The sequence below is a fragment of the Coffea arabica genome, chromosome 11e (assembly GCF_036785885.1).
Source record: "Coffea arabica cultivar ET-39 chromosome 11e, Coffea Arabica ET-39 HiFi, whole genome shotgun sequence".
In the NCBI taxonomy this organism is placed as follows: Eukaryota; Viridiplantae; Streptophyta; class Magnoliopsida; order Gentianales; family Rubiaceae; genus Coffea; species Coffea arabica.
The window spans coordinates 55445567-55459635 of record NC_092331.1 but is presented as its reverse complement, the minus strand read 5'-3'; the positions used below and the strand labels follow the sequence as shown (position 1 = coordinate 55459635).

The 14069-nt window shown below is 34.9% G+C and overlaps 2 protein-coding genes across 5 annotated transcripts; one reads left to right on the top strand and one right to left on the bottom strand.

The window, feature by feature from the left end:
• The first annotated feature begins 1007 nt into the window (after positions 1–1007).
• LOC113718029 (uncharacterized) lies at positions 1008–7786 on the top strand. 4 transcript variants are annotated; one of them, XM_072071597.1, is made up of 10 exons: positions 1028–1238; positions 1414–1553; positions 2292–2408; positions 2575–2703; positions 3203–3379; positions 3983–4123; positions 5229–5414; positions 6269–6340; positions 6855–6941; positions 7315–7786. In XM_072071597.1, the coding sequence occupies exons 1-10, from the start codon at positions 1190–1192 to the stop codon at positions 7510–7512; spliced, it is 1296 nt and encodes a 431-aa protein (XP_071927698.1). In that variant the 5' UTR covers positions 1028–1189; the 3' UTR covers positions 7513–7786. The 4 variants fall into 4 exon arrangements, with proteins under 4 accessions (XP_027098733.1, XP_071927698.1, XP_071927699.1 ...); XM_027242932.2 differs by lacking the exon at positions 7315–7786 and having other exon boundaries at positions 1008–1238; positions 1419–1553; positions 6855–7252; XM_072071598.1 differs by lacking the exon at positions 1028–1238 and having other exon boundaries at positions 1413–1553; positions 2305–2408.
• A 3901-nt stretch (positions 7787–11687) lies between these two features.
• On the bottom strand, positions 11688–13898 carry LOC113718795 (transcription factor MYB3). Its single transcript, XM_027243709.2, has 3 exons — positions 13672–13898; positions 13291–13420; positions 11688–12405 (listed from the first exon to the last, which is right to left on the bottom strand). Exons 1-3 carry the CDS (start codon positions 13799–13801, stop codon positions 12018–12020), a joined length of 648 nt encoding a protein of 215 aa, XP_027099510.1. The 5' UTR covers positions 13802–13898; the 3' UTR covers positions 11688–12017.
• Positions 13899–14069: the final 171 nt, after the last annotated feature.

The window sequence follows — 14069 nt, the reverse complement described above, 5'->3', positions numbered from 1 at the left end:
TCAATATGTTTCATGGTCATGAATTTAATTACGATAATCTTTGAATATGAAAGATATCCTCAAATATTTATATGCATGTAGATTCTTTGAAAGAGAAAATTCTTATACCAAGATCAATTTAATATCTGCTCATACGCCATTAGGATAGAATCCCGAAAAATGTATGCGTTTATGTCTCATATTCCTTGTGAAGTCGGCAAAATCTTTGATTAGAAAAAATAAATCTACTGCTCATAAATGAGCATCAATGAAAATCTAATAGCAAATTTATCAGCACATAGAGACGAAGAAAATTAAGGTCAATAATTGCTTTACACTGAAAGTTTGAATATAGTAAAATCAATTGTAGTAAAAGACCAAAAAATCTCATTTCAAAGATCAATTTTGTTAAAATTATATTTAAACTCGAGTTTGAAAATAACTAGTATAAAATAAAAAATGAACCAAGTTACTTAATATTTAAATCAAACTTGACTAAAGAAAATAATTCATTTTTCACTTGATCAAACTAAATCCCACAAAGATTTTGCACTTCATAAATTTAACTAAGACCTTACTTGTAGTAAAGCATAACATAAGATATTTACATACTAATATATATGAGTTTGGTACGAGCTATGCCTACTAAGCACTTATTTGAGCTTGTTTAGAACTTAGAATTATCAAACAAAACTCAAACAAGTTTAAACTCACTAAAACAAACAAGATTGAGTTTCTCTAATATTGAACCTAATATCAAAATATTTACACCTCCATTGGGTTGAACATATGCAAACTCAATTGAATTGACTTTGAGTAGAGCACTTTGGATCATCCCTAACTACTAGTTATTTCTAGTGTGATATCTTTTATTTATCTAGTCTATAATAAAAATTCTCAATCTGTAATCACATTCATAATTTCTAGTACCAATATGCAATCTACCCTTTCTTCTTCTTTTTTTTTTGTATTTTTATTTCCCACAATTTGAACAAAATGTTAAGAGTTTTGATTAATTATCTCTTTTTCAAATAACTCCTTCATCCTCCTCCTCCCCCTCCCAGGAGCGCGGGGACACAATCTTGAAGACCAAAGCAGCTATGACACTGCTATATCCCAGCCGTCCATTCTTCTCTATTGGCACCTCCACCTCCACCGCCGGCCATACTCTTCCTCTCCTCCGCCAATCCCACCGCCCTTCCTTCCCAAAATGCAGCAAATTCTCATGTTCCAACTCACTCCATCTTCCCAACAACAAGGTCAGTCCAATTTTTCTTCTTCTCCTGCTTTCTTTTTCCGTTAAAGTTTGCATTTTTATGTTTAATTAGGCTGTTTTCAGTGGTCTGTTGATGTTAATTTTTCGTTTCCTTTGGTGGGTTGATGTTGAATTTTCCATTAATTTCAATTATTGTTCTTTGGGGTTGGTTTCTGTAGAACAGTTCAAGAGGGCATACACAAGTGTGATGATAGTGCCGACTGGAGTAGGTGCAGCCATTGGTGGCTATGCTGGCGATGCCTTGCCTGTGGCTCGAGCTCTTTCCACTGTTGTTGATTGCCTCATCACGCATCCTAATGTATCTTCTTCTTCTTGAACTTTATGTGCAATTTTTTTTCTTTCTTTTTTAAACACACATTCTTATATCTCAGCTCAATGGTTTAAAATTTTTATCCTTAGTGGTGCAATGTTTTGCAGAATATGCTAAAATATCCTTTTTGGTAATTGATTAAACAAGAGGCGCATTATTTTTTATGGAACCTTTTCGGTCTGTACCAATGAGCTTAATTCAAGAATTAAGCATGGTGCAAACTATCAAACTATGTCTGAAGGATAATCTTGGATTGGTTATCCCAAAGTCAGTTCCTTTACATCTGAATTCGGATAGCCTAGTTGATGGGTTATTTACAAGATAATGATCGTATCATTTATCTAAATTATAGAAATTTGATAGTTTTATTTGGTTGCCATAAATTTATGGAAGTCGATTTTAAGGAGGTGGACTTTAAAGTGGATTTTGGAAGATGACTTTAAAGTCCTTGCCCAGTCTACTTTTCTTGTTCTTCCATTTTCTACTTACGTTTCTTCTTCTTCAACATACAGCTCGACTAATCTGATATTCAAATTGTTGCTAATAATGTCTTATTGTTTCACTTATGTCCTCAGCTGTGATCTTAGTATTAACTTACGTAAATATGCTATAGAAAACTTTGTGATGGTGCAACTGAATGTTGATACAGGATTACGTTTGAACCAATGTGCAGACCTTTGGGTCTGCATCACCACTTTTCTGCTGGTAAATCTGTAATTCTTCCAGGTTCTTAATGCAGCAATGCTTTACTGGCCGATGTCAAATGTACTATATGTTGAGGGATATGCTCTTGATCGGTTTGCTGAGGGGCTCTGGGCTCTACAACCAGTTCACCAGAACAGGGTATGCTTGAAATTCCCTGTTAACATTTCATTGTTGAATGATTTGGTTAGATCATCTTGTCTGGTGATTCTGATGAGAGCTAATAAATGTATTATTCTCTGACACTTTGTACAGGATGCTTAGCATTTAAATTTAAACATATGATGCTATTTGTCATGTGAACCAGGTTGGATTGATTCTTGATGCTGGATTGGAGGAAGATCTCCGTCTTCGCCATCTGCAAGTAGCTGACGCAACAAGGGCTTCCCTGGGCTTGCCAATTGTGGAATGCATGGTAACTGACACTCCCTTAAAGGTAATATATGGTATCTGGTAACATAATTACCAGTAATGATCCATGAAATTGAATTAGTTCAAAGGGGCTCTAATTTTACCTTTGGAGATAATTTTCCAAGCTACTAGGTCATTGTTTCTATAATTTCAAATGCACTTCAAAGCATAATAAGAAACTTTAAACAGTGGAGTTATTAATATGTTTTACTTACTTGGACCAACAAAACTTGATGAGCACGTATCACCGCTACAGCAATCTAGCAGTCCCAAATTTTCATTTCCTTGCTCTTATATTTGGGTTTATCCTGTACAAAGCACTAGTGTGAGTTCATTTAATCGACTTTATTATTGGGCCATTGTTGAGCAATTGCCCATGCTCTCCCCATTCTCCCACCACCCCCTTCCTGCACGGGTGGGCCCCTGGGAACCCCAACCAAAAAAGGGAAAAAGAATTCATTGGGTTTTGACCCATTACGTAAGATGCCAGGATTGCTTTGAGTAAGTTATGTGAAATCTTACAGGTGGAGATATGGATTGATCCAGAGAGTGGACAATCAACTGGAAGGATAAAACATCCTGATTCACTATTGAGAGCTGTAGAGACATTAATTACAAGGTCCAGAGTGACTGCAGTTGCAGTTGTGGCACGTTTCCCTGATGATGACATTGGAGATATTGATGCTTATCGACAAGGAAAGGTATGCAATTTTCTGATTATCATGGTGCTTTTATTTAAGGAAAATCTTTTGAAACATCAGTTTCTACATACTTGAGGTTTTTCCAGTTATTTCTCAATTGTAGAAGTGTTTTATCTCTAGTGAGTTCTTGTTATTATCATTTTATGGTTGGGAGGACATAAGTGGAATCTATAACACCAAATAAACTATATTCTGTGTGTTTGTAGTGTTCGAAAGAGGTTTTATTCCAGTGTGATCTTTCACACTTCATGATTTATAAGTATCAATGCAATTGGTGGTTAGACTTCCTGCAGTATTCTGTGTCTGTCACAGACAACACATTTTACAGAACCCCAGTAATTGCTGCATGTTATGAAAGAAAAGCAGATGAGATGCATCTAATGGATTGGGTGGATGCTGCTGTATTGTCAGCTATACATTTTTGCATGGAACTCCTATCAGATGAACTTCTAAGCATTTTTGTTTTTCTTCTATTTTATGAATTTAATATCTACTAAAAATTGTACTATGTCCACCAGCTGAAAAAGAAAAATGAAAGTCTCATTTTTGAGTATTCTAAACATCATAACTCCTACTCAAGCTTTCTTCTCATAATGTGTGTAGGGAATAGATATTTTAGCAGGAGTCGAGGCAATCATAAGCCACTTAGTCGTCAAGAATTTCAATATTCCTTGTGCCCATTCTCCTGCAGTATCTCCTGCTCCAGTAAGCTATCCACTATGTCCAAAATCAGCTGCAGAAGAGGTTGGTAGAAAATCTGCTAAGTGGATGCCATACATGATTACCTATTGTGTCTGATTGATAAACATTTTTGAGAACAAATTTGAGCCTACATAGTGCTTTACAGCTCAATCTTGTGGTAGTTTTCTTTTATAGCGCTCGTATAACAATTTGATCTTCTGGTTAATTCCATGAGGGAAAACTGAATGAAAAATGAATATAACTTTTAGAAATGCCTTTGTGGAAATATATCTGAGTACATAATGTGGATGTGTTTCTAGACCTAAATGATAATTGTGTTTCAATTCAGCCAATAAGCTATTCAAGAATAAAATGAAACGTACAATGGGCTCAATGTGCTGATAATCTAGTAAAAACTGGGTCATAGAAATCAAATGGGGATTAGACTTTTTGGTTACATAGCTTTTGGATTGTGTTATGTAGTTTTTAATCTTGGCTGATCTGAAGGCCTTTGTGTGCACTATGCTGATTTTAATAGCAACAAGGGATTAAGCAAAAGTTGGTTCCTATTACTTTGGGTGGAACACATAGCGCGATAGATGTAATAGATTTGAAACTTTGCACTAATGTTGCATGTTAAGATTTAGTTTGAGAAGAAGAAGAAGAATATCTTGTTATTCTACCTGGATTTTCAAAGAAATGAACCTCCTAAAATAGGCTGCTTATAATACCCTAGTGATTTAAATAGTAATATCTAACAGTACAGATCATGATATTCTTCACTTATCCTAGAAAAGGAAAGATTGATATTCTTTGCTCTCTAGAATGGAAAGATCGATTACGCATTTTTAAACTTGCTGATCATACTCCCAGTTGGCAATACCACTGGAACTACGAGTTGTGTCAACTTATGGTTGTAAATTAATGTAACTTTATCTATAGGCATAGCACATAAAAGGTTCAATCTTTCAGATGCAGACTTGAGTAAGTTAAGAGAATTGTGGGCTCACAAACTATATAGGATAAAAAAGTGTGTAATGTGAGCTTTTTCTGTAAACATCTGCTTTTCCCTTTTGTTGTATATTTCTTCTTGATTTCCTTCTCCTTGCTCCCGTGCCCCCGCCACCCCTTCTTTAATTGACTACTCCTTATTCTGAATGTCTAACAGATAGGATACACTTTCTTGCCATGTGTGCTTGCTGGGTTGAGTGGTGCCCCACAGTACCTAGTCAAGACCTCTGAGTTCCTTGAAAGAGGTTGCATAACATCAAGGGATGTTGATAGTGTGATTCTACCTATCAATGCATGTGGAGGAGATGGTGCACGTGCATTTGCAAGCAATCAGAAAATCAAGGTATCTCCTTTATTTCATCCAAATGATTTTAAATGTCTGAGCAAGGATCCTTTACTAAACAAAAAACTGACTTGCTTCAAATGTTATCTTCTACGGAGCTGCAGTGGTCAAAGACCTAGGCTAGTATTTGTTCTACTTGTGGACTTCTGACTACAGCTAGCAAGTACCCCTGAAACATTTGATTGGACAAAAAGCATTTTCTGTCACGCAAACCAACCTATGATGTTTTTGGGCTTAGATTGTTTCTTCATCTTCCCATTTTGATTCTTTACCGAAAATTTTTGAAAGATGATTGAGTCCATAAGGTATTTTGGAGGATAACCCAAAAGTATCACTTATGTACATATACCAAGTTTTGCAGCTGCGTTTACCAAGTTTATTCCCATTTGGTTCCTCCCTTCTTTGTTTAAAGCCCACATCTCAAAAAATGTGTAGATATTTTGGTATCATATCTTACTGCATAGTATAATTACATTTGATTTTTTCCTTCCATTATCACTTGTCAAATTCTTAGTTTCTTCTAGTCAATAATATCTTGTACCATAAATTTCAGAAAGGATTAGTAACAATTTTAGTAGTGGCTGGTGTAGTCAAACACCAGAAGTTGGTTAGAAAGCTGACTTATTCTGCATTCGATGTTGTCCACAAAATCAATTTTCTTGTGTAAAGCATTTTACATCTGACAAAATGGGTGTAAAATGAAGTAGCAATAAAACAATAACTCGATTCACCAAGTTAAAAGACTAGAAATGAGGAAACCATACAAGGTTCTGAATGGAAACAGATTATTTTAAGAATAGCAATTTCTGTGAATACCATAGATGTTTTTGCTACTAACACTATGTTTATTGCAGCCACTTATTATAGCCGTGAAAGAGAATGAAACTGTTCTGAGTGATACACCCACTAAACTCGGAATTGAAGCGGTAAGCTCATCATCTCAAGAACTTGGCTTCATTTTATTTGTGTTTTTCATTGTTTTTTATTATTGTCGTGTACAAGGCTATGATATGATTAATGTCTCAAATTGAATATCCCTGTGAACTTTCCCATGTATGTGGTTATTTTTTCGTTACATTCCCCTGTATGTGGTTATCTTTTCGCCTGTAATGTTAAGTGGGGCCATAAACCTTTTGCGAAACTAGAATTCTTAGGATGGTACAGTCCAGGAGAGAGAGAGGGATGGATAAAAGTATAAGCTTTGAAGGATTCTTGGAATTCATTTACTTAAGGCGGTTGAATGCTGGAGCTCATTTTCCATTTCTTTATTTTCTTTCTAGGCTTTCTGAAATCTGCACTACTTCTTGACACACGTGTTCGTGAAATTTTCAATGATCAAGGAAGTGGCAAAACAATCAAATATGGGCTATGCCCATTGTAGTTCAATTTTGGATTTGTGCATCATATTGGAGCTCATCTTGTATCGATTTTGTCTTGCAGGTTACTGTCTCCAATTATTGGGAAGCCATAGGTGTTATTGCAGCTCATAAGGCGGGAGTGGACCCAATTTCGCTTAGAAAAAACAGAGTTAAGAACATTCAGTGCACTTCTTTAGAATCTTCAAATCGCTATGCTGCTTTAGGTGTCAGATAATTATCTAAGCAAAGCATTCATTTTTTTTAATTATTATTATTATTTTTTATAATTTTCCCCTCTTTGCTTGATTTGTTTTGAGAGAGGAGGAGGTGCTACTGTAAGGGAATATGTTTTGCCAAAGAAGGATCATGATTCCTTGTATTCCAGTGCTGCAAATTCTATGCCATAGTTTGAAATATAAAGTAAACAGCATACACTGATCTGCATTTTGGCTAATTAAAGGAAAATCTTTATTCCTGGTATGTTTTTATGGCATTTTCTTGCTATTTGACACACTAATGCTGGGAACTATATATGCATATAGTCTTCAATTATGGCACAGATGGAACTCCCACTTGAAAATGCTCATCAGAGTATGGATATTGTCGTTGAATTGCTCAAAACAGGAATTTGTTTTCAAATAGCCATTTCAAGCTTGTACAGAAAGCGCTGGAGGGGTAAAGACCAATTATGGTATGCTGCATTGCCGCTTTTCCTTTCACTAGACATCGTAGCTGTATAACAGTAGTATCCAATGTTGGGACAGGAAGTTGCAAGTCAAAACTCTGTACAATTCCATTGTGGCTGTGACAGTGTCAATTTGTCAGCTCAAAATGGTTTCCATTTTGTAAGATGCTTGTGCACCAATTGTAGATACTAATGAACCACCCAGACTCTTCGGTGACTTGGCCACTGCATGGCAATTAAATTAAGTGTCTTGCCGGTGCAGGTCAAGAATTCAAATCTCGCCTCTCATACTTCTTCTTGCTATTCATTTGACTTTTTGAAGATTTAAATCTAGTAGATGTAATATGCATCCTTCGAGTCTAATTTGAATCTAATTTGAAGGTGGTTTAGTCTTTCCAACTTAGCTATCGCATGGCAATACGTGCAATTAAGTGCTTTTCAGATCAGAAATTCCCAGCCACGAACTCTCGGTTGCGTTTGCGCCTGACATTTGTGACGAATCCTCCCTTTGTATCAAAAGATTTATCGGATAAAAAGTCGAAATGGTCTTCAAGTGTTTGTTTCCACGCGTTTACGTGTCAGATGATTGGGCACAGTGCGACCGGGCAATCCTTTTCGTAACTTTTTGCTACAAAAAAGAATGGCATTTCTTGCAAAGAAAAAAATGCAACGCTAATTTCATTTTCCTTTTCTCATATAAAAATAAACCATCTAGTCTTTTTGGTGCAAGGCTTGACCTGATTTCTACTGGCATTGTGCCCAAAAATAAATAATTTTTTTTTTGTATACTGACAACATATACATTAGTTGATTTGCACATATGTTGCATGTGTAAAATTCAGAATTCAAACTCAGATCGAACTAACGTGAAATGTATCCAAACTCGTTATTGTATACACTGTCAAATGTAGTAAAGATTAATTTACAAAATTATTGTTCGTGTAACAAGTAACATTAAATACTTTTTGGCACCTAGATTTCTAGATTGTAGTTGAAGAATTAAAAATCTTCTTTGGAAATGTAATAAAGCACTGAGGATTAGATGCACGAATTAAAGAGGTACAAGGACCACAAGTTAATGTGATCTAAAGTTAAGTTTAATGTGATCTAAAGCTAAGTTTAAGGATTTCTGGTGTAAATACTCCAGTAAATTTTTGCTACGGAACATGGCTATAGTAATTCAAGTCTGAAACAGCTTAATTAGATATTCATGACTAAATACTCAAATTAAAAGTTAAGGTTAATTTCGTGATAATTTTGGGCTGAACCCGTGCCATTAGATACCTTAGTAAAACAGTAGACCCCAAAAAAAAACATAAATTTAAAGAACAAGAAACAATTTCATCATAATGCTCAAAAACTTCTCGCAAGATGTTCATCCAATCAGTTGGCTGGCTGGTGATAGTCTCACAAAAATATGCGGTCCATGTACTTGAACTGAGTGGATAGGGTAGGCGTATCTGATTGAGAAAGGCTGCTTCGTTCTTGAATTCTGCATGCATCTGCATGGTTTGGCTGCGAAAGACTGCTTGGTGAGCATGAGCTGTCACTGAACCAAAATAATTCTAGTGAGAAAGATGGGTGTGAAGCTACTTCATGTATTGATAGTTTTTTTCTTGAATTACACAAGAAAGTTATCAAACAATTGTTAACTTGACGGATCAAATATTACAAATTTGGGCCAATCAAAGTTGAATATGAAATAATTAAAAAGGACAAAGAATCCAATGTTGGAATCAAGACTACTAGCTAATAGGGACTTTACTGTTCGATTACTGAAGTAGGGTGGAACATGAAAAAATAGTCCAATTCACCACTTAAATTCAATGGATTGAGATTTTAATATGTTTATGTATGTTTGATAACAAAAAATAGAACGTCTTAATTAATTAAATGGTTTTAAATTGTTCAGGTAAAAATTACTCAAAATAATAAGTGATAAGCTGTTCATTTATCACTTAATGCAAAATAGGCTCAAATATTAAGATTTTAGTACTTAATAATTTAGTAACTTAACAAATTCATATTTCAATTTTATCAAACGTAACCTAAAAAAAAAAAGCACTTTCATGATGATCTCACTGACAGTCACTACAACAACGTTAATTCTAATGGAAACATGATTAATCCATCATACGTTAATCTTGGAATTTTCCAGCATAAGGTTTAATTGTACTGCTGATTTGTTAGTTCATGAAATTGTGGGAACTGTCCCATCATGTAGCTAACTCGACAAGAAATCAATGGACTCGGGAAAACTAGGAGTTTTCTGTGGATTCGGGATTTTCCATGAAGCTTTTTTGTATAGTTCACTTTTTGTCTAGTTCTTAGAGTTCGTATACTACTTGTGCAGCAGTTTTGCTTCTTGTGACTATTTCATGCTTATTAGTAAAAGTTATAATTTACATGAAAAAGAAAAAGAAAAATAACATCATACGTTAGCCCTTCTGACATTCAAATGACTCATTAACTGCAATAGTTCCTTTATATGACTCGAAACGAAAGTTCCCCAAAATGACTCTTAGTGCTTTAATTAGAACAAAAGAAATCACATTGTCTAATGACTAATTATGCGAAAATTACATATTCTCACGTGAGATGGAGAAAGTAAAAGAAAAGAAAAGGCTTTCGTGCCATTTGTTAAATCATCTAATGCCGCTTTACCATCTAAATACGTGACTATCATTTTCTTTAGTGGTTAATCGACCATCACAGAAGCAAATGGCTTTGCCAAATGAAAACAAATGTATATGTATTTGCCAGTACACTGAACGTGGATGAGAAAACATACTTCTTGACATTTTTTTTTCCTAACTTTTTCACGTCTAAATAGCCAAACCAGTGGACGCATTGATCAATGTATTTTATTGAAATTAAGGGCAGTTAACTTGTAACCTTTATGTGGTTTCACACATTACTACATGACCCTCTCAACGTTTCAAAATTTTCATACAAAACTCTTATAATTTTATATAAAGTGAAAATTTGATGAAAACCAACTTCTATAATGTCATTAGTTAAAATACTAGTATTAAGCTAAATAGTATGAGGGTCTAACAACTTTGCATGAAACTATAAGAAAATTATGTGGACATATTTAGGTGGATATTAGTGCAAAACCATAGAGAAATTAGGTAGATATTTATGGAATATTGTTAGGGAGAGAGGGTTAAGTGGACATTGTAATTTCGTCACATGCATATTTGAACTGCGTCTAGATCAATTGTTGTAATATGAGCTACTTTCATCCTTTTTTCACATTACATAAAACTACGTGCTAGTTACCGTGGATATTTTAAAATGTTAGGAGATTATGTAACAATATGCATAACCACAATGCAGTTATTAGTAATACCCTAAAATTAAAGGGCTCGGCTCTTTAAATGATCATTTCTATTTAGTCACAAAAGTTCTTCTTATGCTTGTTAAAGCAGTCATAAGACAAGGGTAACAGAGAATAACCCATCTACTGTACTTTTACAACTTTTTGATCTCAAGTGTTCAATGGTAACTAATTTACTTTTTATAATTCTAATTCTTTCTGATATTGAGTATCTTAATTATAATCCTGAAAAGATGTAGATGATCTCAAGTTTGACACCTATTCTCGTACAGGCAAATTGGTTACAACACAATGTTTGCTTACTTAGTAACTGTCCTTCAACGGACGGCATGAGATGAGTTAGGATAGCACAAAACCTCTAAACTCTGGTTCTATATATTGTACTAACAACGTTCCTGGCACAGTTATATGCAGCATAGGCATAGCAGATAATGTAACTCTTTCATCTACAAGAAATTCTTAAGATTTTGAATGTCGCATTTGGTAAATGCAAACTCAATATAGAGCTCCCATTCGGTAAATTCGAGATTAGGAAAACTCAAAGTTTCATCAAATTCTATTTACCTTGAAAGAATCCCATTCAACGAGATTTGCTAAATGCAAGGACCCTCGGACCCAAAACAAGCAACAAAAAGCGCCCCTGCAGCTATGACATTCTGGTTTTATAGTCAATGCATGACTATAGGCTAAGATGTTTGTTTCATTGGTAAAGATTATGTAGCTAATGTATTGCAACGCAAATGTTACAAAACCAATCTATGTCGAAAGTCACGTCCATAATACGAATTGCTCGTCCCAAGAATGGTTAATGTTTTATTTTTTCTTTGCCTGGATTCGTCATACATATAGATACTACCTAAAAGAGAGAGAAGAAAAGGGAAGCAATGTTTTGCAATTGAATAATGAAAATAACCTCAGATAAAAATAGGAGGTGAAACTTGTTCAACTCCACTGGGAATCACTCGAAAGTGTACAGGTCTTATGCATACATGTTTGCTTCATAGCACAGGAATTTGGCTTGGCAACCCCTTCCCAGATAATTCGAAAAGAAAAATAAAGGCAATAATTACTCAACCAACAATAGTTATATCTTTCATATTATAGCTAGCAATTTTGGTCATCTAGATAGTGGAAGTTTGGGAGATAAAGGATCGATGTTCAGGTTCTCTAAATGTTAAACACTGATTATACTTAATATTCTCTTCCATTTGATCTCCTTAAAGAAGAGACATTTTATCTTCAGTCGTAGTTCCTGAAGGAAGAGAAGAATCGGATGCCATATCCACATTCAGATCGGGCAATAAGGAACTTGAATCATCATCGTCATTGATGCCATCTCCAGCATCGGACGCCTGGTAATGATCACTTGCACTCGAAGATTTTATTTGATCATGATCAAGTGGAAAGGGTTGGTGATGTTCTAAGGCTGATGAAGTTTCACCTGCCGCAATGCTATTGATTAGATTCCTGGCAAGATGATGACTTAGACGATGATGCTTTGGATCAATCCCCATACTGGCTAGTTTTTTACTCAAATGGGAATTCCAGTAGTTTTTCACTTCATTGTCAGTGCGGCCTGGCAATCTTCCGGCAATCAATGACCACCTGAGTTACCGAAAATTTCAATTTTCTTTGTTTAGTGAGTGCACATACAACATTTTGTACAAGGGATTTTGGTATGACTGGAAAAAAGTAGGTACAGATCCATAATAGGCTTATAGCTCAATATTTTTTTTAAATTATATGAACACTTCAAAACCCCTTTTCATTTATGTAACAGAAAAAAATTATAAATGCTAGGTGCAAATTATAGGCTTATAGCTTCATATATACTAGTTTACTCTTGTTTCCTAGCTAGACCAGAAAATTTTAAAAGATAAAAAATATTAAAAAAAAAAAGAGTAAATTGCCCAATTAGCCCCTGAACTACTACTTTTGTACACTTTTGGCCCTAAACTGTATTATCTATAATTTAACCCTTAAACAAGTTAATGCAAAAGTTTTTAGTCCTTTTGTCAATTTTTTTTCTGCTTGAGTTAATGGAATGGAAGGACAATTCTATCCATCCACCAAAAAGAAGAAGAAGAAGAGATGACGACAAACTTTTGACTTTTCTTTTTCGTGATACCTCAGAAAGGACAATGAATTTTTGATTTTTTTCCTCAAGGAATCTCCTATTCTTTAGTCCTAATTTTCATGAGATTCAGTAAGAACCATAGTATGAATTTTTTTTCTCACCTTCTCATTGTTACCTTCATCTTTATTTCTTTTTTTTTTTCTTTTGTGGATGAATAGAATTGTCCCTCCATTCTTATAGCTGAAATAGCAAAAATTGATAGAATGACCAAAAAGCTTTCACATTAACTTGGTTAAGGATTCATATGATGCACAGTATAGTTTAGGGCCAAAAGTGTATAAAAATACTAATAGTTTAGGCCGGCTCGACAATTTACTCAAAAAAAAAAAATTTTTGTGGAACCATATTCATACCGGTTGCCTAAGAGGGCATGAAGCCTGATGATAAGGTCTTCTTCATCTTCAGCGAAGTCTCCTCTTTTAAGGTCTGGCCTTAGATAGTTTACCCATCTTAGCCTACAACTTTTGCCACAACGAAGCAGGCCTGATCAAAAGAAAGAACAAAGTTGAGAAACATAAATCAATATGGATTCATTTTATTTTGTTTCAATTGTCTGCTCAGCTGGTTAATAAAATCTTAAAGAGTACTTGAGTTAATGTTATTTTGTGCTGCAATATGATGCATTTTGGAGTCTAGACAAGATTAACCACGTTCCTTCCCAAAGAACTTTCTCTTGTTCTTTTATTTCATATAAATTAAAACATTTAGATGGAAGAATGAGTACGTAAAAACACCTGTAGCTTTGGGTATGTTTCGCCAATGACCTTCACCATGTTTCTTGATATAATCCATGAGCTCCTGATCTTCTTGCGGGGACCAAGATCGTTTATTCATGCCTTCCTTATCACAGCAAGGCTTCCTCATTGTATTACTCTATCTGTCTAGACTTGTGCATTTGTTAAGGAGAACGAGTGGTTGGTGGAAGGGAAGGGTGGAATAGATCGAAAAGGTGATATGCCTAATAGACGATGTACACTTTATACTAGTAAAGGAGCCATTTTTCTTGGTATTAGGGTTGTGAAAAAGTTGACTTGGACTGGTGGTTTGCTGTTGCTTTCCAGAGTATCTATGGAAAGTAGCATAGGACAAGGTTGCCTATACAACTCTCCTTCGGTCTTCTGGCTGCTAATTT

What these genes read in the sequence shown, in the direction of transcription:
- LOC113718795 (XM_027243709.2), bottom strand. Translation starts at nt 13,801, where the DNA reads ATGAGGAAGCCTTGCTGTGATAAGGAAGGCATGAATAAACGATCTTGG. An exon ending in AAACATACCCAAAGCTACAG is followed by an intron (nt 13,421 to 13,671) that starts GTGTTTTTACGT and finishes TCTTTTGATCAG; the next exon opens with GCCTGCTTCGTTGTGGCAAA. An exon ending in CATGCCCTCTTAGGCAACCG is followed by an intron (nt 12,406 to 13,290) that starts GTATGAATATGG and finishes TCGGTAACTCAG; the next exon opens with GTGGTCATTGATTGCCGGAA.
- LOC113718029 (XM_072071597.1), top strand. Translation starts at nt 1,190, where the DNA reads ATGCAGCAAATTCTCATGTTCCAACTCACTCCATCTTCCCAACAACAA. An exon ending in CAAGCAATCAGAAAATCAAG is followed by an intron (nt 5,415 to 6,268) that starts GTATCTCCTTTA and finishes TGTTTATTGCAG; the next exon opens with CCACTTATTATAGCCGTGAA. An exon ending in CTAAACTCGGAATTGAAGCG is followed by an intron (nt 6,341 to 6,854) that starts GTAAGCTCATCA and finishes TTTGTCTTGCAG; the next exon opens with GTTACTGTCTCCAATTATTG.